Genomic DNA, 26818 nt, shown 5'->3' with positions numbered 1-26818 from the left:
CAACATGAACATCAAAGACAGTAGCCAGGATCAGTAACTCGACACAAAATTCTGGCTATAAGCAGCAGTTCACATATTGGTATGATTGCTGGGACAAGACTATCGCTCTAAAACATAAGGTAGGTTTCGATTTCCAAAATAGTGAGTACAGAAGTGCAGGAGATACTGCTAGCACTCATACAATTAAAAACAAAACCTGGAGCCCGATTTATTTTCCTCCAGGAAACAGCCCACTTACAAGGCTGAGGAAACAGCACCTCCAAGATAATTAAGGAAAAAAAAAAAAGGCATGTGTTGCTGCAGAAGCTGCTGTACAGCCTATTAATGAGCCCTTAACTTTTGATGAAAGGAAACATGCATCAGTATTGATAATTGCGTCTGTTGTAGAAGCCCTTGAGATGTTTTGTTAAAATAGGCTTATCGGGCCTTCAACACAATCCATCATCCCTAGCACAGTCCAGGTCCCACGAGGAAATTAAATTGGACTGATCAATACGTGAAATCATAGCAGAACTCTTTATCATACCGCAGCCTCAATTACACAAAGCTGGGTCTACTGAGTTCAAGCAGAAGGCACAATTTGTAGGTTTGATTGCTACCATAGATACCAGACTCTTTGAAAATAAATCCAACAATTTTGGTTCACTAAACATTAAAGAGCAAGATGAGAGCCTAGAGAAAAAAAGTGCTGGCACTCAGAATTTCTCACGAAATTGTGCATAGTAAGGGCTGGTGCAGCGTGCCCCTTTCCCAAAGGAAGAAATAATACTGTAGGTATCAAAGCATGCTTTAAGTGGCAGCCATTTCTACAAGCACTTTCTCTTCTAGGCCTTAAGGTTCTGCACCCCAGAACAGAGCAGTGGCTGAATCCAGGTTGGGGTGTACAGAGAGGACCCTGTCCTTGAACACCTGGGCTTTCTGCAAGGCAGGCTGCAGCGGGCAAGGGGTTCCTCTCAGCCAAGTCCATACCACAGACTGGTGGAGGAAAACAGAGGCTTTAGATCCCACATCTGCATGCAGCCTGGAATAGCACCAGGCTGAAATGCAAATTATCAGCAGTGCCAGTACCAGATGAGGCTCACCATGGAACCAGTGAACTTAATGCCTAGGGAACAGAAGCTGTGTTGCTTGTACTGTGGCTAAAATCGGCTTTCTGCCTTCACTATTTTCGTACTCTCACTGGGTTGTTTTTAAAACCAAAGAAGAAAAAGGGAAGGGAAAGGGTCTATGGATTGAGACAAGGGCCAACAGAGGTACCTAGGAAACTACAGCAACAGTGAGGGGTGACTCACCACAGGCAGAGCAGTGATGAAGGCCTGAGAGCCCTGACAGAAAAAAACTGCACAGCAATAAAAAGATGCTGGGAGAAACAGAGATAAGCAATCCGAGAGCACATGTTGGGACAGTTTGTGGTGCAGTAAAAGAAATGCTGCTTATAGCTCTCTGGAATATTTCCAGTTTGAACCTGGCAAATGTTTCCTACACTACATCCAATCCAGTGTGCATCCCCCAGCCACCACTCCCCACATGTCACCACAGGAGGCCACAGGAGGACCAGCTGCTCTCCTCAGCTTACCCATTTTGCTGTCCCTTCACTCATCGCCATGTTACATACCCTTTGCTCACGGCACTGTTGTTTTCCTCTTCTATGAAATGTTTGCTTGGGAATACAAGTAACGTGACCTTTCAAAAGGAATCTACGGGTTTAAGCCATGGCCTATTTGCTTTGCATTGCTGCTGGCTTTCACTTGGCACAAAAATATTCATTTTGATCCATATATTTGAGCTGAGGACTGTGGCCTCAAGCTAGAGCCAAGAGCAGACTTACCCAGCCCATACCAGGAAATCTAGAGCTCACAAGTCTCGCATATACTTGAGCACAGGGGTGCTCAATCACTCACATGCAGGTGGGAGCACTATGCACTTCACACTGTGCTGCTGTTGTGTCAGGGAGCAGCTGTCCTCCTCCAGCTACTTTGACTTTTCAGATCAGCTGTGATGCTGTTAGTGTGCGACTCAGAGCTCAACAGATCCTTTATTACCCCTAGACCTCTAACTTATTGTTTTAAATACAATTTGCTCTCTAGGAAATATAAACGTGTGTCCACTCATCTATGTAGATGTACATATTTTCAAAGTGAACACTTCCTTACATTATACAATAGATGTTTCAATTTTACTTACTTGCTTTCAGCCACAAGACAAAGTACACCTATAAATAAAAATAAAGCTTCATTCTACTGAGACAGAGATCCAGAACTTTCCACCCCCTGCCCAGTGGCAGAGTAGTTGCCCTGTAGTGTGCAGACACAAGAAATCCCGGCAGAGGATCAGCTCCCCAGAAACCTTTACGCTTTCTTCTTAACTGACTGCAAAACCTCTGGAGCTGTTCCAGAAGCTCCATTAGTGTGACCTGCCAGTGCTCAGAGGAGGACAAGTACAAAAGCAGAGGAATGCACAACTTGACAACACAAAGTTGTTTTTGCCTCTGAATGATTAAAAGGCAAAACAGACTATTTACTATTTCTTGCTCTTCATGGAATATTGGATTTGAAATGTAATTTCAAAGCCTGCCTGGTTGCAGAAGGATTAATGATTCAGACTTATATTACAGAGAACACTCATGGACTTTTAGGGAAATCTTTGATGCACGGCAGTACCTTCAGTGCACATCAGCTGTTTAGCTTATGAACTTCCCTGTTTCTCTCTCACACACCCCTCCTTCTTGCAAACAACCAGGACTGATCCTGACATTCTGGGATTACGTACTATTCACCGGTTCAAACCCATGCAAATCAAAACAATACAACATCATACATATATTTTCTTTATCAGCTCCATATGCAACTGCCGCATACATACAAAAATGAAATAACTGTTACACAGAGAAATTGCGTTCTAGTACAAGGCCAACAAAACCAAGAGAAACTACTTACTGCAGCTAGTTGTCACAATACCTTGACCTTATATTGTCTGTCTTAAACTGTAGCAAACTGCCTTCCAGACAAAAATGTCCTCTTACTGCGTGAAATTCCCACTCTGCTGATGTACATAAACAACAAGCACATACAGCATCTCTAAACAGCATTGGTTCAGTAAATGGGTCTACTTCTGTTTGAGACCTTATCATGGAAAATTACTGGATTGCTTGCTGCCTTACGTTACATCATCTTGTAGTTCCTGATGCAAGGACAGCTTTGAGGAATTCAACACACAGAAAAAGAATCGCCAGCTGCAGCCCCATGGGCCCCTCCAGTTCATCACTGGAGAGATGTGAGTGCCTGCAGTTGCCCCTGGAATTGAACTGGACGGGCTCACAGACCCAGAGCTGCAGTGTGGGTGGTTCAGAGAGGACACACAGAAAGCGCTCAGCTCTGCTGGCACGCTCCCCAGCCAGCTCGTGTGTCCAAGCCGGGCTGTAGCTTGGAGGCTGCTAGGAGAGCTCTTCCCTGAGCAGATGGGCTGCAGTCAGGGATCTCCTTGTGGAGATACCGGTGTGATCAGAGAGGCCTCTGTCCCTGACAAGTTGCCTTCCCAGCCCCCTCTCCAGGCACCCAGCCAGCTCCTTGGCTGCTTCCCTTGACAGACCACAACATGCTGCTATGCTCAGGGCTGTGTGATCAGGGACAGTAAACATCAATGTTCACACCAGTGGGTTTTACTTTGTTTTGCACCTATTAGGTGCACGAAAATAATGTATGTGAACTAATGCAGCCCCAGAAACTGCTCGATCCTGCTTTTTAAAATTAACAGTAATAGAACACATCTCATTTTTAGTGACCCCTTCACTCCAATAGCTCCTCAGCTGTGCCTGAGTCACTTTTTGGGCATCCTAATAATGCACTGGATCAGAAAAAAGATTGAGTTAAAAAAATATAAGTATATAACAATTAAATGTTAGTTAAATAAAATAGTTCAAATGAAGAACAGTTCAACTAGCCCAGTTCACCATGTAGCTGGGAACAACTTTTCTGGCACAATTGAAGGCACAGCACAAGGATGGGAATGAGTGGCTCCAGCAAGATTTAGGAACTGCTTTCCATCAGTGCTGCCATTTAAACATACGTCAGTGTGAGCAGAGCCTCAGTTCCTCTCAAAACCAGACACAGTCACGGTGCTATTTCCCAGTACATGTTTGCCTTTCACCTCACATAATCACTTGCATCACACAATTAAAGTAAATATGAGGGTAATATTGATATTGGATTGCGGTGACATTTCCTGCATGCTTGCACAATGGTTCAGACTGACACAGAAGATCCAGAGAAGACCTACCAGGGGATGCATGTGTGTGCAGAGTTTGCTCACGGTATGCAGAACAACAGATTCTTGAGAACAAAGAAAAGGTCAGAATTAATTTATTTCAATTGCTTGTTTAACTGCAGTGACATCTTGGGAGCTAGTTAGTTCCCAAGGCAACATTTATCCAAATACACCACAACAATGGTTTCCAAGATTTCAAATGTCGGCCTTTGTTGCTTGTCCATGTAATCAAAATACCAATTTCTCAGCTAAGTACATTGCTCTAGACAGAGTTCAGCATCACAGCATTACAGTTCTCACCCACGTGAATGCATTTTACACTGACTGCTGTGCCCTTTGATTTCTTCAGTAGAAAACCTGACAAAAACCCAGAATGTTTCTTTCCATGGCACAAGAGGAATGAAAGAGAGGTCTGACAACATTTCTTTGTAAAACCTACTCACACCAAATAAACATTTCTGAATCACTGAACAAAACACCTGAGGTCCATTTTAATACAAGGTAGGCAAACCATGCCAAATATGACAGAGCAGAGAAGAATTGAGACCATTTATAATGCCATCCTTTGTTGGGTTTTGTTTTCTGTTTTTTTTAATCATTTGCACTGCAATGTTCTTTCTGTTCTCCCTGTTTTGTCTTCTAAAATCCCATGGTGTGCACTTGAATTTTTAGGTAAGATTTTCACCTGTCATTATGGAATTTTCTTTGCCCCATTTTCCACAGGAAAGCAGACAGAGTCTGTAAGATAACTGTTGTACAACAAAGTTTGATAGAATATATATCTGTAATTTTAATTTCCACATCTTTTTTTTTGCCTTCTGTTATTGGGAGAGTACGCTGCTCACTGACTAGATGAAGCTATAAAAGTGATTGCTTTACAGATTGGGTAAAATTATTTCCTTTCTTGGCTGATTCAGGCAACAAAGCATATTATCACTTAAAGGAAGACTATTATACTATCAATAAAAGCATTTACTGAAGCTTGATTGTGACTTTTTTTCCTTTTCCTAATTATAAATGCATGAGTTTTTACTATAAAAGAAAGCTATTTTAAATATAACAGAGACTAGTAAAGTCATGCACTTTCCACTTTCAAAGATTCTTTACTTGGATTAGCATTATGAAGAACTAGATTCCTTTATGTATTTCCTAGATTAAACATCCTAGAATACAGGGACACTGTTTCATCTTACACAAGGAATGAGAATCACAACCCCTAGGAATGAATGAATTTTTTTTTAATTTTTTTTTTTAATTTTTTTTTTTTAGTAACCTTATTTAATTCTGGTATTTATAAATTCTAAATCTTTCAACATTATCAGCAGTCACTTCTAAATGCTGACTAGCAGTAACCCAAAATGTCTTCAGACACCTGCAGTTCTGCTCTGGCTGATGTTGATTTCCCTTCCATCAAGGAGAAATCTCAAATCTAGATGATAAAGTGTACTGTGGGACATGCAAAAAGGTGAGGACAGAGCATACTTCCACAAAGGGCAGTGGTTTTGGTTCTAAGATGCTCCTCCAAAATAGAATTCATTTTTTTCCTGCACTTGCATTAACTGACGCTCAGAGCAGCTCCCAAGTATTATCAAAGCTACAAAAAGCCAGAGGAACAGGGTGATGTAGCCACAGTCATTTAAGCAAAACAGAGGCACAGACAGCACTAACCCAGGTCTGCTAGTGGTGCAGCCATTTATTTTTACTACTCATTCTCTCTCAGCATCTTCCCTTAACTCTTTTCTTTGATCCCATTCTATCACCTTGCCAAATCAGCCTTTTACTTTTCTACTTTTTTCCCCAGATCACTGCTATCAGAATTCCAATTGTACTTCCAGCTACCTTGTCACAAGCCCACCAAGCACATGCCTGGCCTCTTACCAGCATTCTTTTCTGATGTATTCCTAAGTAAATTACTCAGTTTTCTGTTCCTTTCCTCTTTCATCTGGTTAACTCCTCATTAAATCATAGAATGATTCTTGTAGACCTACTTTTTATTCCACCTGCCCCGTTACTTTCCTCCCAGCATCATTCTTGACACTCTCCCACTTCAGCCTTAGTTCATCCTTACACTCTCACCCACTCATCCACTGCTCAGTTATTCATTCACTCCCTCATTCTCTCATTACTTGAGGAATATATCTTGTTCTCTAACTACATAAGTAACATGATACATTCTACAAGCCTTAGCACAAAAGTCTGTGGAAAAGAAAGAATGATTTTTATTGGAGTTTTAAGAGTATGCACAGTTTTGGGGTACCCAGTTTGGTCCTAATTTTATTTTGCATTCGCCAAAACTCCTGCAAGTGTTAATAGAGGATGTACAACTCTCAGGTAGTCAGATTACAGGCAGTTGCTGCAGATTCGGACTCTGTGAGTGTTTTATTGTTTTCTTAGTCTCAAAAAACAACTGAAGCTGGATCTAAGGTTTTTACAAGAACACAGCACTTCTATAGTTTCTTCTTTAATAGAAGTAAGTATGCAGAATAGCCTCTGCAGCTCTGCTCTATCTGGCTCAAGTGTCTCACACTTAATTTATTATTGCCTCTGACCTGTCTGGATGCATTTGTGAAGACTTTAGCATTCTGCTTTGGCTACAGAGGTACTTCACACACTAAAATGAAGAAATTTCAAAGGGACAGCCATACAATTCCCCAGCTGTTGGCCATAAGTAGAAAAATCCATACAGTGCACTGAGAAAAAATAGAAAGTATGTAAGGAAAAAAATGCTTTGTCTCTGAGGAAATACACATGGTCCACAAATCAATAGCTTGTCAGTTAGCAGCTTTTTAACACAACTTGACTTTTATACCAGCAGCCTATTTGAAGCCTAGAAAGCAAAATAAAAGGAAGTCACAACTCCAAAGATTCTGTCAGTAACTGAGTGAAGGGCAAATGCACTGCACATTCAAAAAATAAGCAACAGCACACTGAAATCACAGAGGAGCTTAATGTCCTGAAGGACTGGACCACAGGTGTCATCTCATTTCTTCTTTGTAAATGTCAGCAACTGTCTGTGAAGGACAGGAATAAAGATCCAACATTACTCCCTCATGACACCTTCAACAACCAGGTCTGTAGAATTCCTTACACTGGAATCCCTGTGAAAGTGAAGTCAGAAGATAGCGCACACACTTCTAGTCCCAACAATCACATCATGGACTTGATGCCAATCCCTTCAAAGCACTCACTCTAAACTGCAGGAATAAGTGCTGTCATTATTTCAGAGGCTCATCTGAAGAAGCTATCTGGAAGTGAAGCCTGAGGGATTAGAGTGTAAGGGAAAAGATATAAGGGAAAATCAACTAGATTCAATGAAAGGTCAAACTGTCAGCAGTTAACAAGGTCATACAAAGCACAGGAAACAGTTCTGCAAGGGAAGGCCTTGCAATAAAGCAGTCTGCTGCTGAAGGACCTCTCTCATGGGTTACAAAAAGCAAAATGGAGCAAATAAGGCTAGGCTTCAAGAGAAAAAAGAATAGTCTCATATTTTAAGCTGTTTCAAAGTGCCTAGAATTTTCAGATCCCACAGTTGATGTTCCAGAGAGCTGCTCTGTGTGAAAGAAGGCAACACAGGACAGCTGCAAATTTCATATTCCAAAGACTTAACTTGAGCTCTTGGGGTCTAATTTTATTCACAATGACGCTGATGCATATTGTCCACGTATCACCAATATTTCCCACTAAACCACGTCCCCCAGCACTATGTCTAAACACCTCATGAACACAACTAAAAGAAACAAAATGAAACAAACAAACAAAAAAACCCCACAAATTGTGCATGTCACAAACTGACAAAGTAAATGGATGTCTTGGCACTTATCTCTGTGTCATTTCCTCATACGCAAAATGGGAACTAAGTTATTCCTCCTCTGTGATAACTATGAAAGTTTATTCTTGAATATTAATGAAGCACACTTATTTAAGCATTAACACCATAGAAAAGAGAAAAAGGCTGTCTACAGATTGAGTCTTGATCAGTGCTCATTAAGCAAAAGATGAGACTATGCAATGGAAATTATAGCAAAATAAAATACTATACACATGCTTACATGAGCATAAGTACCCCTGCGTGTTAAATTTGATAGGGTCCAGTGGGAAGAAGAGTGTCATATTCAACTGACATCATAGCTATAAATAGTTTCATGGCATAAAAAGACATGATAAAAAGAATGTGTTTTTTCCACACCACAAATTTATGTTTCACATATTAGGGAATGCAAAAGTGGAGTATCAGCTCTTTATTTCTTTTGAGGAATACATAGCATCAATTCAAGCTGAAACTATCAAAAAAGCCCCTGCAAGGAAGACCACTCTATACTTAATCTGTCTTTGTAATGCTGATGCCTCCATCTCTCAAGCCCCTCCTGGTAATACTTGATTTCAGGAAGAAGGCCTTCATATCCCAAGGCTGTATGCTAAGAGGAAATGAAAAGCCAAAGAGAAAAATCTGTACTGGTTTCCTGGAAATACTCAAAAACATTTTAATAGAGGCTCAGTGTTAACATTTAATGTTACCACAACCCATCTCTTCCAAGCGATGATACAAATACAGTTATAAACCAGGCTAAAGAAGAGTATTAGTTTTTAAATTGCATCCTTCAATAAGCGTATTTGAATCATAGAATCATAAGGTTGGAAAGGACCTACAAGATCATTTAGTCCAACAGACTAGGGTTCAAGAGATCAAAGTAATCAAAAAAACAGAAATGAAAGAAGACAAAATGAAAGAAAATGCACTTAGATATGTTAACTGTTGAAATAAATAAAACAAGTAAAAAAAGATTTCAAGAAACAATGGATATTAAAGCTGCAGAACGTTGCTCTGCATGTAGTGCTTTGTGGATGACAAAAAGACAAACAGACTCAAAAGTGTTTCTTGAAAGATCAAACAAAATGACAGATTTCTAAATTTCATCACAGGGGAGTCTGGAATCTACAGATTGCTGAAGGAATAAAAAGGGAAAACAGAATATTTTACTCGTTTCTATTATGCTCCTTGCATAAGCATGCAGTTGTGATTACTCCACCAAGGCAGACAATATACCCTCAGTTTGTTTCTTACCTTAACGGCTGGAAAAATTTGCTCAGTGACCATTTGCATGAAAAGTGTTATTTCTGAAAGGCATTGTGACCTTAATAACAAACTGCTGACATAATCTTGAACCTTAGCATAGATATTATGCAGTCCTGTAACTTCACTGATATTCTTCACATCACTGTATGCATACATGGCTCCTTAGGTTAAAATCATCAGGAGCAGAAATCTGTTTCATTTTGAGAGATGCAAGTAACTATAAATTTATGCACTAGATGTTAATATCTGTTCACTATATGCATTTAATATTCTGTCTGAAGGACAGAAAATTTGCTGAATGCATTCTCTTCATAAGTGTCAGCATTAGAGATATCACTCTGTAAGAATGGGTGAAGAGAGATGGAAATGATGGAGAGTAACATAGAAATATCATTCTGGGATCTTTACTTCCAGATGAGTTACTTCAGAGTAATCTTAACGTAATTTCAGTTCCAACCACTAGACTGTATAAAAATTTATAAAACACCTGAGCCCTATAGAAATCTAAGGTTACATTGAAAATTAATATATGAAATCTACAGAAAGGCTGGATAGTGCCCTGGTCAGTCTGATCTGATGGGTAACAACCCTGCCCACAGCAGGAGGGTTGGAACTGGATTATCGTCAATGTCCTTTCCAACCCAAGACATTCTGTGATTCTATGCTAAGTCAGCAGTGACAGATCAAAGCACAGTTCTAAGAAATCAGTCAAGTTTCAAGCGGACAAGAAACATCCGCGACCTAGATGAGCAGACAAAATTCATCAGAGATAAAATATATCGTTTTCTTTGAACCCCTACATAAAATATCATTGGCTATCATCACTTTTTGGGATCAGACAGCACCAGTGCTTTTGCAACTAAGACAGAGCACAGGGTACCAACACTTTCACAGGTGGAGCACAGCTACCTAACAAATGTTTTTTGAGCTCATACAGTCTTGGCAGCTCTTACCAGCTCTTCCAGTAACAGTAGGTAGGAACTTGCATGCAATCTATATGTTGTAGAAATGTCATAACTAATTTTGTCTAATGCCATCTGTTATTGGTTTCTCTGTGCCAAAAAGTGTCAGTGATTCAAACCACTATTGTCATACAAAAACCATCCGTGCAAATTATCAAACAAGATTTGGAGATATTTTCTGTGGTGTGAACCTGAGATAATGCACCTGACTACTTATCACTAAACAAAAGCAACATGACTTTTCACAAAATGACTGGATTATCAACACTTCTAACTGTTCTGGAACTTACAAAACACAATCACCCATTTCCACAAAATCCATGAATACACACGCACTGGTAACAGACTTCAATGCAAACAAATTTGCAAACAGCAAATATATACAAAAATACCGATCAACTGTGAAAGACTTTTTCAATTAAAGATTTTAAAGCAGAATTATGCCATTGTTTCTACTNATCTAGCATGTTAGAAATGCCTTAGAGTGAATATAATCTTAATTCATCAAGTCAGATGCGTTCCCGTTAATTATGGTTCTTTTAAACAGCAGCTACAGATACTGGAAAACAAATGAGTGATATTATATAATGCAAAAGTACACATTACACATGCATTACCTCCAAAGATATTCATTTCTAAATCTACATATACAAATGTTGTAGAACTTAAAATTAGACTTTGCCACCTGCATATCTGGCTTCTGTGGGCACCAAGAGGTTTTAGCTTATAAACCTTTTCCCCCTCTCCCTCTTTTGAAAACAATTCAGTACAACCCAAGGCCCTGATTGCCTCTAGAAATGAAAGAATGTTGTTTTTCTTTCTAAATTATTGGCATAACAGTTTCATACTACTAATTTCCTATTGTTAGAGAACTCTTTAAGGCAGCCCATGCCTAAACCTTCTTAAAATTGATGGGTTTCAGACTCGTAAGAGAAAATAAGCTGTTTCACACTGCAATCTACTATGGTGCCTATTTTGAGGATATTCGTGCATCTGATGAAGTTTTAATTCCAGAGTATGCATTGTTTCCCAAAGAATGTTAGACAAAAGCTGGACTACAGCCCGTTATGTTTTTGAGCTAAGACATCTAAACTAGACAGTAGGCAATGACAATGGTCACCACGCCATCTACCTCAAGAACTCATTCAGAACTGCACAGGATCCATTCTCTGACCAAGTTTCAAAATCCTGTCCTGTAACCAGAAGCTTAAAACAGTTCGTCCAAGTTTATTTTCAAATATGCGAGGGTAGCAGGAGGAAAAGAAGAAGAGCAAGGACTAGATATCAGGTTTCTTCTATTCCAAATTAACATCATGTTCAAATGAAGGCAGAAACTTGAAGAATTTCTGCAAACTGTTAAAGCTCAAATATCAAGGACCCAGATAGATCCTCTACAGAAAGACTATCTTCTACATTTCCAAACCTTTGTGATTACACCCCCTATTTTATGAGGTTAAGGATCTTCAATACTGGCTCAGTCTGATTCCTGTCATGTGTCTGGTAAGGTAGGTAACTCTTTCAGGCTGAAAATTTAAAAACATTTACATGGATCAGGATTTTGAACCATTCTTCCACAATTCAGGCAGATGTTCTGAGTCAAAAACATTTTGTCCATCTATACGCATCTCTAAGATGTAACAAAAGTTCTACCTGCCCTCTCTTTTCAGTCACGATTAATAATGTTGGACATGGCTTGGCTTACCTTATATTGCAGGATCTAGCTCCCCAGCTGAAACAAATGAGAAACATTTCTTATGAGTCTTCATGGGATTTAGGCATAAAACCAATGCTGAACACTTCTGAAGACTTCAGTGGATGTGTGCACACATAGTAACATAAAATGAGTCAAAGAAGCTTAGGTGCCTAAATAGAAAGGTCTAACAGCTAAACAGGAGTTTCTGCATAATCGTGTTGCCTAGATGTTAAGTAGATAGTTGAATGTCCAATGTGAAACTGAATTACGTGAAATTCAGACCCAAATTGCTTCCTTCAGGACTCACCCTTGTTCGACTCAAAGGATCTTACTTACTTGTTTCTGAAAACCCAAAGATGAAATGAGTCTATTTTTGGTACTTCTGAATTTTAAGAGATGGAACTTGCCACTAACAACCCTCCTTCCACAGTCTTACAGAACCTGGCCAAGGAAAGACTTACTGATAAGAAAGCAGTGAAGCTACAACTCCATTCAGTACCTTAGATATAGCCATCAGCAGCTGGGTTTCAGCTCTTAAAAGCATTCTTTACACTCTTATGCAGCAAACATCCATTAGCATCCATTCCAGTTTCCCACTGAATGGAATGTATTCTTCTTTTAGCCTTCACACTGTTTTTCACATTGATTCCCAGTATTATCATTATACCAAAGGGACTTAAGTGTTACTTAACTACATAAGTTTAGGTTATTCTTCTATATAATGCAACTATTAAAACTATCCTTTAAACGAGTCTAGACCAATCCTACAGACCAGAGATAAACACACATGAGACCACAACTCATAGGGGCCTGCCAACTTTCTTAAAATCTCACAATGGTTTCTCTTTCATAATCTGCTCAATATTCACTGTCCACTTGTTTGGAACATTTTTTTCTAATACTGAAACCAAATATTCTAGGCTGAAAATTTAAATTTAATCATGCCTTACCCAACCATCTGCCTACAGAAAACTGCAAACTCTCCTCCTCTCCTTTCCCTCTGAACATATTTTATGTCAATATGAACTTACCAAAAGGTGCCCTTGCTAATCTCATAGGTTTTTCTTTCCCAAATAAGCAGTTTTCTCTGAAATAGAGGACCTCCACATTCCTATGACTTGCATTACATTAACTGGACTGAGGTTCTCAAGTGTTCTCCATCTTTTGATAACAAAACGCAAGTTTTTCAGTCTTTCTATAACATGTTAAAACTACGAAATCATCTTTCCACTCATTCACACCTTGACATAAAGAAAAGGAATGTGATTGTGGTCGAAGATAAGAACTAATGTTCCAAAAGCCTGAAATCTCTAAAACCACTCTACGCCCTAAGGGTGCCAACAATAGCAGACAGAATATGGCCTGAAACACATTTAGGTATGATGTATAGATATTTAGCATATACAATAAACAAACACATTTAGTTAAATATTCACTACTACTGTCCACTGGGGAACAATTTCATTAAAACAAAAGTAAATAAGAAAACCTTCTAAAACACTAAAAATTCTGAAGCATTACATGAACTTTCAGATCAAGTCTGTCTAAACCAAGTTCCAGTGGTTCTGTTTCCATTGTCAACTGCAGGTACGTGTTTCCTATCCTTATGTTGGATATAACCTGTGAGATAACACACTGAGTAACACAGAAATCAAATGCAAATTAGAATTATGCCAGTGGAAAGAAACAAAACAAAACACCGAAAAAATAAAAGCAGTCTGTAGCCAGACCAGCCCCCTAGACATATAAGAACTGGTGCAAGGAAGAAGGCAGGGAGGGGCAACATATGGTGGAGCGTGCAAAGAGCAGCTTGGAATCACACAGCTGCCCAGACAGATTTGATTTGTCATGGAATGGTAACTGCTAGTGTTTGCAATCCAAAGTGCACAAATAAAAGCTCAGAAAGCTTACAGTGCTCCACTTCCTACTAATTTATTTGTCGCTCCACAGTAATATATTTTGTCTTTTTTTTTTTTCTAATTTAGTTGCATCTAACCAAGAGACAGTAACCCTGGGCAATGTTCATAAACTACTTAGTAAGTCAGAGTATCATCTTATGATTAGACTCTGCCTTACTTAACACAGAGACTTCATATGATCCATCAGTTTCTGTACTAAAATTCAATAGCTGTAAGTTAAATTATACGATCTAAAAAAATTTAAAAAATAAAAAATTAAAAAGTCTTATTTGGAAACGGACAGAGTCCTCTCTCCTTATCTGCCACATAAAGCACTGTGGCAAAAAGCATTCCTTAGAAATATAAGAAAAATTGTTTATGAAACAGAAGTACTGGGGAAAGGGGGAAAAAAAATGAAGCATTCATATTTTAGAAAATGCACTGGCACGCCTTAAAAAGCATTAATACTGTCAGCTAAAATAATATTGTAATTAGCATGAAACTTAGATTCTGTGCACGTAAGAAATGATACAACAACCTGCTAATTGAAAACAATACCATTCAGATGTTTGCTTTAAGCACACAAAGACTGTAACAGCTAATTATGTTGCAAGAACAGGGAAGGGTTACAAGAAATGTTTCAATCTAGTAAACCAACACAGCTGAGAAAAGGCTAAAGCAATAACCTTGAAAGCAAGAATTAATAAGGTACTGTCACAGCACAGGAAGGATAAGGTGTTTGTTTACACAGTGAGCCAAATTTTGCCTAGAGGTAGGTCTATTTTTCAGGAGACAGTCATATATATATATATGCATAGTATTTGTATACATACGTGAGAAAGTGAGTAAAGGCTTTAACTAAAGAGAATCAAGAATTCACCCTAGATCTGCCTATTATGAAAGGTTTATAAAGATAGCATCATAGTTTGTATGTTCAGTGTTAAATTTGACAGTGTTAGAGCTGGAAAAACATACTTGTGTTTATTGTTGCTTTTTAAGAAAAAAATGAATATATATATTTACAACTATGATTATAAGAAACAAATGCTTGGATCGAGCTTTTGGTGCCAGTGCTGGAATTAATAATTGCCAGATGTCCCTGAGGGAGAGAAGCAGCAACTGACCTGCCTAACAGTAATGCTGTAAGAAGAAATTCATTAATAGTGTATTTGCAGAGCACTCAGATACCACAGCAAGAAGCACTATGGAAAATCCTATGAGGAAATAAATCATCCTGTATGCAGTGTAGGATCCTGGAGACATACATTAAATACGAGATAAAAAAAGATTCTACCCATTATCAACAGAGATAATATCCTCTGAATGAGCATCTTCTCCCTCAGGCATTAAATGTTTGATGTATTCTCATTTGATACAATGGAAAAGTCTTCTAACGTGGTAAGATTACACCAAGCACCAGTTAGGTATTTCATGTAAAATATAGCAACAGATAATGTAATTAAAGTCTATCATAGATGTATGTTCTGGGGCTAGTATTTCCTTATTACTGAATGTCTAATTTTGCAGCTAAATAACACTCCTGCAGTGCAACAATTATTAGCAAGGGTATACTACTGTAGTGCTCAGAGGCTCCTATCACCACAGCCCTAGGTGTGCTGGCAGACTAAAGCAGTTCATGCTTCACAGTGCATTTGCTGAACTGCTTCTGTAATCATGCTGCTGTTTTTTATAGTTAGCTCAAGTCAGTCAGGAAAGCAAAGACATGGCAAGGAAAAGATCAAAAGTGGTGACAAAACCTGCAGGTTCACTGCTAACTCAGATATCTGTACAAACATTGTTCACTGTTCTGTAAATTACTCATTATATTTTACTCTGCACCACTTCAGTTCTGCTCTTCTGCCCATGTAAACTGAGCTTTGTCTTAACCCATCAGCTCTAATCTGAAGTCAGAGTTCAACTTCCTCCTCTGTCAAACAGCACGGACAAGAAGGATGTGTAAAGAGGACTCTAGGATGCACCCCTGGGATGGAAAGCTCTATCAGAGCTATTTTCTGCAGTAGACCAGAAATTGTGTGAGGAAGCATGAAGACACCACTCACATTTGTCCACAAAAATGAAATTTTTGATAGAATAAGCTGGGTTTTAGCTGTAGTCCCAATATCTGTGCTGAGATGCAGCAATGCTGTTACATATTATGGTTCTTAGTACCGAAATAAAAAAGAATGTATGAAGCATGCTACTTGGAAGATGCACAGTGATAGAGACATCCCTGGCTAAAGAAGCACAGGTGATGTTTGAGAAGCCCTGACTGCGCCATACTTAAAGGGTTCTCAGGCACTCTTTGAACAGGCACAGCCTGTGGTTGATAACGCCCAAGTTAACATTCATTCTGACCCCAGGAACTAGCCTGCACAGTGCAGGGGCACAGCTCATGGGTGCAATCATCTAGTCTGGTGAAAAGAAAGACAAGGCTCTTCTACAACGTCTGAGCAATGGTTCAGAAACAACAAAGCAACATAAATGTGAGGCGATAGAGCTGGCAATCATTTCATCATCCTAAAGACATTGTAACAGAAATTCAAGAATTTGAAGAAATAAACTAAAACACAGAATGAGAAAAAGCATTCATACTTAGAAAAGCAAGAATTTACAATATTGATCTTTAGAAAAGGCCAAAAGTAGAACTGGGTTCTAAGAGGATGGCAACAAAACTGACAAGAATTACTACGTAACAGTTACTCTGATTCTTTGTAGCTCAGAGCAGTCAATATTATCGATCCCTTCATTTGAATACTCTAAAATTTCCTGTCTTGGGAATCTGAATTAGTCATAAGGGAAACTGAAGCTAATAAAATAGTAAAAGCCTATGTTTTATTTGCTTGCTCAGCAAGTTAACGGATCTAATTAATTCCCACAAACTGACATAAATGTTAATGACAAATGGTTTCCTTTCCTAGTTAAAGTTTTTGCTCATCTTTCTTGGAAAGGAGATAATTTCTGATATTTGGCATTCTAAATAAATTATAACTAAAATATCAGCTGTGCGGTACACCAATATAAATGCACAAGTCCTACCTTTAACTGCATTTTACTCTGTGCAGCTTGGGACATCAGAATCACAAGGGAATGAAATGACTTTTTTGAAGACAGTTTCATTGGTGTTGATCTTAGAATAGACATTTATTTTTCCACACATCAGAAAAATATGATTCCTTCTTTCACAGATGTCTGTCAAAGCTGATGTAGCCTCTGTGGTTATCAAAGGATCAGTATCACCTTTAGTCATGCAGTAGAAATAATCAAAGTCCTGGAACAGGCAATGTCACGACGTGACAACTCTCCACAATGATCACATTAAAATAACAACAGTCTTCAAAAATATGCCAGTCTTGTTCAAAAGGAAATCCACCTAATGAAACAGGACTTCCACTAGTGATTTCTTGTTTTATTTTCCCAGTCAGGAAATTATAAGGAATTTAAGCAAAAATCAATTTTTGTTGGAAAATGATGTTCTTTATTCTTTATCATACAAAGACACGTTATGTTAGGGTGCTGGCACAAGTAGTAAACATTTAACTTGATCTATTTTTTTATAATACCCTTTCTGATCTATATATTAACCTGTCTCAAAAGTGATGATCATCACAATATATAGATTATCTTTTCCTTTTGAAATTTATCCTAACATTAAAATCATACTTTTATCAGATTATCTCAATACTAAAGGTATTTTTGCTCAACAAAAATGTGTGTGAGGTTATCAAAACTCTTAAGAGATCCTAATTTCTTTTACCATTTCTTAAATCCTTTTCTCTTTCTTTCTTTTAGACAGTTTTACGTAAGGGAAGTTTAGTCATGTACCCTCAGTGTACACCTCATCTTTGAACAGCGATTTTGAATTTCAAAACAATCGTTAGGAAAGTAGGCACCTGAGAATACACACACAACACAGACGCCTGTGTCAGCTGGTTAAATTTGACTAAAAGTATTTTCCCGTGCTTCAGAATCAGCGGTAGCATAGGTATGTTTCATTCATTTCTTTTGTTATTGCTTAAAATAGGAAAGTACTTTGTCGCACAGAGTATAACAGCAATTTCGCAGGTGATACTGCCTACCATTAGTATGGCTGTAGTGAGTTTAAACATCTATCTAAACACTGCTTCACCATTTTAACCAGTGCAATCAGCAAACGTCTACTCCAGCCACAGTTAGATATTCAGATTTTTTATAACTACGAATCAAAGAAAACTGAAGACTCACAGGACAACATTGCTCAACAACAGTTTGGACTTTATACGTGCCATCTTGGTCTGCATTTAAAGTAAATATCACATAGCAGTCAGTGCCATACATAAAGACGTTGGTCTTACCCTTTGATTTCAGGTCGTTTAATACTTTTGATTCCACAGGCAGGATGTCACTCACTAGTTTTATCTCAATATTTCGGGATGCCAGTTCAAGCAATTTTTCAAAAAGACGTTGACCCTGGAAAGGAAAGCAAAATTGTTTAAATAGCATATCATTGAATTAAAGATTCATGTCATATACACACCTAGTACAACAGGTGAGTAAGTAACTTCCTAAATATGGTTAAGCCTACACCACAGGTTAGTAAGTTACTGTTCTAAAGGCTAAACTTCCCTTTTGCTTTCCCCGGGCATTGCTGACATCACTGATGACAACAAGCAACACACAGGGAGTGAAGTGTCTAGATCTAGATGCTGCATGAGTGTATTTCTATATTAGTTTTCTTGTAACCAGTTACTTCATGTTAAATCAGGAAAAAAAAAGTGCACGAAAAAGACTTCATCGCACACTTTCCCATTGAAAATTTGTTGGTTTTTTTTGTTTTGTTTTTTTTTTGTTTTTGTTTTTTTTTTTAAGTGGTTTGAACTATCATGCAAAAAACTTCCATGTAGTCAATATGCTCATATTTAGAAGAACTATACCAGATGGAAGAACAATAATCTACATGTATTTTATCTAATTTTCCCTTTTATTATGCATTATTTTTACTATGTGAGCCCTATTTCTAACCAAAAAAAAACCAAAAAAACTCACAAAAAGTAACCTCATAGATGTTACAGAAACAGAAAATAAGGCAATTATTTCCCACGGAAAATAAAAATCTCAAATCAAGTCACACTTTTCCACGTCCAAAAACAAAGAAAAACTAGACCTCTTCATAGTAGATATTTAATTTTTAGGTCCAATATTTATTTAAAGGAAAACACTTGGTTAGAATCATGTAGCTGCGTGACATGAATAAAATATCCTATGCACCATATTGTGTCGTGTTACTATGGTCACAAAGTTGGAGCTTCTTTCCTTGTTGCCATTCGACCTTACTTCAGCAGACACCAGTTACAATTAGCAGTATCATACACAAAAACATTTGGGTCTAATCAGTTGAAAAAAGTGTCTGCTCTACCTGTATAACTCAGTAAATTCAGTATAATGCTAGCACTGGGGTAAAATCTTGCACGCCAAGTTTAACAGTTATGCCAGTTTTCAATCAAGCAGGTAGAAGACAGAGTCTTTCATGGGACTGTATTAGAGAATTCTTTTTACACAACCTCCAAACTGTTCATCTAAATTCTTAAAAAGATTGTTCTGTTCTACAAATACAGGCACTGCAAAAGCAGTTTGTGATGAAGGAATGTGATGTAAAATGGACTAACAAAAACTCATGCAGAAACCCTTCTTCCTCACCACACCATGAAAAGCAGCCAATGGGAAACCTCTTTGCCCTGTAATGCCCATTGAGCCTTGCTAGGATTTCAGCAGGTACAGAAAGTAGCTCTTCATTTGTCTACAGTACACATATTTTTTCAGGTTCACTTCCAAATGCACAAATTTATATGGCAAAATAAGAATATGCAGCCTCCTGAAAACTAGCTTTCTCAAAATTACAGAGCAGCCAGAGGCTGCAGTGGAAGTACAGATCTGCTCTTTGTGCCTGTTTGATGGCTCAAATCCACAGCATAGCTCCCTGCTCATCCCAGGGCTTCCAGGAATTTATTAGTCAACAATATGCTGTAGCAATGAAAGCAAGAGAACATAACGATAAAAGCATGCTATACATGAAGAACTAAATTCTTATTAGACTCAGCACTTTTGAGATGACAAGGTGCTCCCATTTGGAAGAAATAGCACCCACTTTTTATCTCACATACCTAAAAACCTTTGTTGAGCTGCTATGCAAATCAGCCATTCCCATTAGTCACAAAGCTAAAAAGATCTTCCTCATCTTTTTAGTTTTATTTATTTGTGAAGGATGTTAGTTGGAAGAATTTATTTATTAAAGAAGGCAAATGTTACTAGAATTAAGGATTAAAGAAAGAATAGTGTGCTGGAGATGGGTGCCGCATACGGAATTATGCAGCAGCTCCAATGCAACCCTTGGGCAGCAGCATATCACTACTGACCAGCACTCCTTGCTGCCCTGGATCCCCCTGGGTCTCTCCTTTAATTACTGCAGACTAGTGCTGCTAGACTACAGTCAAATTTAGGGGCCACAATAAACAACACTGTTTCCAGCTTGTGCCTTAACCTGTTATACCTGGTCTCAACACGTGCTGATGTGTCCAGTGCAGCACCCTGGCTATCCCTTACAGGCCACTCTGACAGTTGAGTGGCCCACCTGAGGGGTGAATACATCATATGGAGTGATCCAGTTAAAACATCACCTCTGAAAATAGGTCTGTTTTCCCACTGGGAACATCAGAGTCTATGTGTCTACCATATCCTTTTTTGTCCAAATATGTTCACACATAGTGAAACCTCAAGCTGATAAAAACATTTAAAAATCTCTAAGTAGCAACTGTTACAGAATCATGAAGCATGGCTGGCTAAGACTAGGAATGCACTCACTACAAACAAAAAAATATCATCCAGCATCAGAACTGGAAAGAAGTCCTTCTGGTGCATCTCTTGCTGCTTAATTCCTTGCCAGATATTACAACTCTCACGAAGGCTTAAGCTGGGCATTCTAAACAACTATGAGAAATACACAAGTTGCTTTCAGAAATCCATATGTACTCTAGTAAAATAGCATATAAGAAATTTCTTCTTGTTGTTGAAGTACCTGGCCTTCTTTTCCCATTAATATTAATTTGAGACTCAGATTCTATATTTTTTGACATGTTTACTTGCAGTTTTACTGGTTTGTTCTATGAAAAAGAAAAGAGACAGGACAGAAAGTCTGAAGAGTTTTGTCACCGTTGTCTGCACATTTGAAATGCTTCTGTTAAATACAAACCTTCATCCTGTCATACAGACCACACTTTCTCTGTGAGACAATACTGGGCTGCTGTGCCACTACATGATTTAGATCTGAATCACTCTCATGCAGTTAGATTGTGAGAACTGAGAAACAGTAACAAGCCAAGTGAAATGCAGCACACTGCCTTTCACTGTATTTGCATTTTAGCAGACAATAACGTCAAGAAAACAGCTTCTCCTGATAAAATACTATCTGACATTTTCACAATGCTGTGTCAGAAAACCTACTGAAAAAGACAAAATCAGTTGTAAAAAGTGCATATCAAATGAACAAACAGCTTTAAGCTACCATCCATCTCAAACATCCGTCCCAACTATCCATGCCACAGCAAGCTGAAGAATTACATTAAAAAAGAAAATAAAAAAATAAGTCCAAACTACCAGAAATCTCTGGAATTCCCCACAGAGAAATTTCTAATCTCTTCGTAGGCAGACTGATTCTAGCATGGATGATTTCCTTTGCTACTGTTACCTTTGTCAGCCCACATTCCTCATTAAAAATAAAACAGGGGAGATAAAAACCACCAAATACATTTGCTGAAGTTTTCTAAAAGTGAGTGTCTGTCCCCTTCCATATCTACAATTTAGACAACACTTAGATTTTTATTTCAACAGAAATAAAAATAGGTACTTCTAGAATTTTTTTCTGAATTTATTCTATATAGTTCTACTCACAGTCTTAACAAGCTGTCTTATCATCAGTTGTTAAGTCATATCTGTAAAACATCACTAACAAGCAGAACACACTGGCAGAAACCAATGCAGTAAATAAAGAATCCTAAATTTAACTTCTGCTATTTAATACAGAGCAGAGAAACTCAAAATGCTCTCCTCATTTTTCTAGCAAGACAGCTAGTGTAGAATCCAACCAACTTTCAGAAAGTCAGAGTCCAAAAAAATGCTTTCACTATAAAAACTTTCTCTTGTTAATTTCTATGTCTTATTTTGTATCAGCTGTATTGGGGAAATGCTACCATCTTACAGGGAGATATGGCTTTGGAAGTATTAGCTTACAGAAAGAAAATACACTGAAATTTCTGTAGCTGGCTGTAGCCAATTTCTGCTGGCAGCTGCTCAGTTTACAGATGTTCTCATCCTCTTTGTACTTATTTACATTTTTTTTATAATTGTAAAGGATGGATACCTAATCTCTGGCACTAACATTTGTTCTATCAAACAAATCATCTTAAGACTCTTGTAGGAGACCTGTCTGCAAATGACCCACAGCTCACATTCAGAGATTTCATTACCAAGCTGGACAGCTGGCTTCCACAAGATATTCAGGTTGAGTGGGAGACTTCTCCCATCAAGCCATCTGAAAACTGCACAATAGGTTGGGAAACAGAGATGAAGTCAGAACCACTTGGTTTTTGTACAACCATTGTAAAAAAGTCAGACACGCAGGTCTATCCACTGATCAACTAAGGATGCTCCAAAAATCCATTCAGGGGGAAGTCTGCCATACTTATGGCAATATCAATAAACAAAAATAGCATTGATCCTTACTTGTTAAAATGGAACTAGTAAGGAAAGACTTACTGCAACTATGTAAGAACACTGCAAATTAATGTTTTTAAACATTAGAAGACCCAGAGGAAACCAACCGAAAAAAAATCATCACATCTGCATGATTTTATATTCCAGTCTCCTTTTATTGAAACTGAACTAAAAGCTATCTTCAAAATTTTTGTTTCCAATGTCTTCTGATATGTCTAAACATCAGATTGCCACAGGAGGATTCAGAAGTTCACATTCTGCAAATATCTCAATGTCTTTTGTTTAACAACTACCCTTCTATCTAAAAAACACACAGAGATGACAGCACAAATCTGCCAGAACACACCATTTTCTTCTGAATAAGAAACGCAGGTATGGAAAGCTTACTCAAAAGTTTGCAAAACTAATACTTGTTTACTTGATTTTCAAAGCAGTGGAAGACCACAAAACATTTTAGCATTGTGTGTTCATATTTGAAGACTCCAATCCAGCAAGATTTGTGCTGAGCTTATCAGTCAGCAATTCACAAAGAATTCAGTCACAAAACATGGAGAGACAACTGTTGAGGAGAAAAGGTGACACAAACAAACAAAACTGAAGAAAAATAGAGTGGAAAATTCCACAATTTTATGTACACACATGATGCATGCGTATTATATATAAACAATCATAGATAGACATACGGACCATAGGTTTATATATATGCACATGTGAAGGTAAAACTGCAGAATTTACTGCTCTTTTTCTTCAAGATGTATTTTGGACTTAGATACACACACACACACACACACAATAGATTAATGCGTGTCCATAAAAACACAAACACAAAGAATATAGCTAGGTCCTTCAACGAAGAAAAAGCAATCTAGCCTACTCAGCCATTCTCCAAAAATCAATGTCTTTTAAACTGGTCAGGTAAAGAAACTTGCTTTATAATACATCTTACTATTCCCGAAATGAAAATTCTAATACAGCAGGATGTGAATCCCTAAAGAAAATGGTTATGTTCTCAATTTCTGATTAAAGCAGCATCACTTAGGGAACAACTAGAACTTCCTTAAGTATAACCACAATAGCACCTAGAAGTTTTGCAGCACTCCCTGCATAACATTTCTGTTTTTCAAGGATATATTTCCCTGAATCTGAATTTGTAAAGATCCAAGGACACTTGACTTTTGAACACTACCAGATAACAACTACTGAAGCTCCTCTGTCATTTCTCTTTCTTTTTATGACATTAAAAATCAAATGCAATAATACAAGTTTTCTTCCCTATTTTTCACTCTCTAAGCTTTGTATACACTCTCTAGGACAGCAATTTGCTAAGGATCCCTGCCTCTTTGGCAATTTCTTCAGCAATTAGATTGGCCAATAGCAGCACACTGTTTTAGGATGAATAGACAAGCCTGACAGAAAAATCTATCAGCTGTTCAGCCCACACTGCTGTACAAATGAGGGAATGACTGGAATATTAATCACCTTTTAAACAGAAGTAATTACTTTTGTAAGACTACTCTGTATTCTAAATCGAAAACTAAAATAGAATATTACTAAAAATAAGTAACATTTTTATGGCTTTAACAGTGCATATAAGGGTGAAGAAGCAAATCCACTTACGCGCCTCTTCTTCCTTTTCCCTGTTCTGACACTCAGCAAAATCTCACAGTTTTTACTTTGCATGAAAATGTGGAACAGTGAATGGAATTGATGTTCAACTACTGAAATCCCAATTTCCAGTTTGCTATTTTTACTCCCTGTTTGGGATTTGTTCGGCTCTGCCGGTTTTGAAGCAAATGACATGTTAGATTTTTTCAGACAAAATGTTTTTAAAAGATTCATGCACAGACCAATTCATGCACATCTTGAAAACATCTAAGGCATTCTCTGTGAATTCGTCTGCTTGAATGACAGAACATGGGTTTTAAGTTTCTTAGGCAATGAATTTAAATAAAGCTTAGCTACATAATTACATTGCAAAAAGCTTCAATATTTTGATATTCAATGAATTTATTCACGAACTCTACTCCAATATTTATAAGCATTATAAAAGGAAGGGTTTGCACTAAATTTTCCATTTGAATGCTCAGCTCAGGTTTTCACTCATTTAAATGGACATAGAGGAGATTCTGAAGAAAGTGGATGTATGACCTTCAGCTACGCAACAGCCTCTCTAAAAAGAAGCACAAGTCAGTTGATTATGTGAAAACACAGGCAGTTCAAAGCACCATCTTTGGTTGCTGAGAATACCAGTCATTGTCCATAATTTAGCATAAGGCATTTTTTACTGCACAGTATCATCCAAACTAGAGAGGAAAGTGAAAAGTTTGTGACATAGTATAGTACTGTAGATTCTTATGTTTACCCTACTGCGATTTTAACTGAATTCCATTCCAGCTAATAATCCATTATTAAAAAGACACGCTAAGCCCATCCCTTCTTCAATATCTCAATTTGACAGGGTAACGCTAAGTGGAAACCTGCCCTTACCCCATTTCTAAGGTAACTACTATCAATAATCATATATTTGTTGGCACAGCATCACTGCAATGCATGCTTGCCTCATTTGGTGATTTATGATTTTTCCTACTGTACTTTATTGCACAAGCCCTAACTCACTACCCTTCAGATTCATTCTGAAAAGATATGAAGAATCATCTGATACATTTGCTATCAGATAATTTGTAAGTGTAATTCTACACATCAATTTGGCTGCAGAACTAAACCACATAACTACTCTTTTACCTGATCAGTTGCACCAAATAGAAAATAAGTATATAGCTTTAAGGATATTCCCAAATTATGGACATTTGAATATTTATAGTTTTGCAAGTTTCTTAAGATTATACAATGACATTGTTTCCTGAGATGGAAGTGATCTGAATGTGTTAGATCTGTTCCCTAGTCCAGTGTGCTACCACTCTCAGAAAACTAACATCTTGACAGAACAATCCTCATAAGAAAACGTTTGTGTGTTTTGTTGTTGTTTTTTTTTTTGTTTGTTTGTTAAACTACCCAAACAAATCGGTTTGCTACATAGAAGGGCTGCAGCTCTAAACAATTCACAGACAACAAAAACAGATTGTTAAAGTCCCATCTTTTTTAGTCTAGAACATACCTGGCATGCTGATGGATGACTGTGATTGAGGTCCCACTGGGAAGATACTATGTCAACAGACTTTTCAGCCATATTAAGCAAATTCATCCAGCCTTGGAAAAGAGACAAGTGGGATGGTGCACTGTCTGAATAGTTGATCCCTTCAGGAATATTTTCCACAAGAGCAACCCTGAGAATAGATAAGGAAAAAATAACCACTTAACATGAGCACCTTTCTTTATAAAAAAGTCTCCAATTGTAAAAATAAATTAATAAATGCCAGGTTTGGGCCTGTGGTTCAACATCAGCTCCCAGAAGCTCTCAGCAGTCAGTTATCTCACAACTCATTCTGAAGTTGCCAACTGCCATGCTCTGCAGTTCCCCAAACAATAAAACATGGAGATGACCTAATGCTAAGGCAGTAAAGCAATTTAAGCTTTTGAAGCCCTGAAACATCAGCTTGAACACAGAAAAGCTTAAATCTTATAACAAGATGGAACCAGTCCATAAGGAAAAAAAGGAAGCATTAAACAATCTCTTAATTCTTTGCAATTCTTCATCCTTGCATTTACTGTCTCACTTTACTCTAAGCAAGGTGGCAACGTGCATACTCCCTGACATTCTCTTATATCTGCTGCTGACATTTTGTTATAAAAGCATCTACGTATGCATTTTCCCTTTCAGATGCTCCAAGCTGCCTAGTTGTACTCCTAGGGTTTTCTGGTTGTTTGTTTGTTTTACCTGCATAAGGCTTTGATTAGAATCCTGTGGATAATGAAAGGAGGACGATTACAGGTTTTTTTTTGTTAATTTTCTGTTCTTTTTGAAAGGCTCCTTACTGTCAATACTGTTCAAAATGCTTTCAAGTTACATACATTCCCATGCATCCAATCCAAGAAGCTAAACAAACCTCTTGATAAACTGACACTTTTAAATATGCCTCCATTTCAAAGAAATTTTGTTTCATTCAGCGTGCTTGACTTTCTTAAATTACAGCAGGTAAAGCTCCTTACTTCACTCAATAGAGGAACATTAAAAATAATCACAAGTGAGTCGAGTGCCTTTAGGTAAACAGATGAAATTATCAACTCA

The 26818-nt window shown here is 37.8% G+C and overlaps 1 protein-coding gene across 3 annotated transcripts in view; it reads right to left on the bottom strand.

The window, feature by feature from the left end:
- PLD5 (phospholipase D family member 5) overlaps nt 1–26818 on the bottom strand; it is a 160943-nt gene that overhangs the window by 41718 nt on the left and 92407 nt on the right. For all 3 annotated transcript variants that reach the window (XM_015857803.2, XM_015857804.2, XM_015857805.1), the window contains 2 exons: nt 25748–25916; nt 18222–18336 (listed from right to left, as the gene is read on the bottom strand). In XM_015857803.2, the coding sequence (XP_015713289.1) occupies nt 18222–18336; nt 25748–25916 (284 nt within the window). The remainder of the gene's footprint in view (nt 1–18221; nt 18337–25747; nt 25917–26818) is intronic.

Source organism: Coturnix japonica, chromosome 3 (assembly GCF_001577835.2).
Source record: "Coturnix japonica isolate 7356 chromosome 3, Coturnix japonica 2.1, whole genome shotgun sequence".
Classification (NCBI taxonomy): domain Eukaryota; kingdom Metazoa; phylum Chordata; class Aves; order Galliformes; family Phasianidae; genus Coturnix; species Coturnix japonica.
The sequence above is the reverse complement of the archived record's forward strand: the minus strand, read 5'-3'. Positions and strand labels throughout refer to the sequence as shown.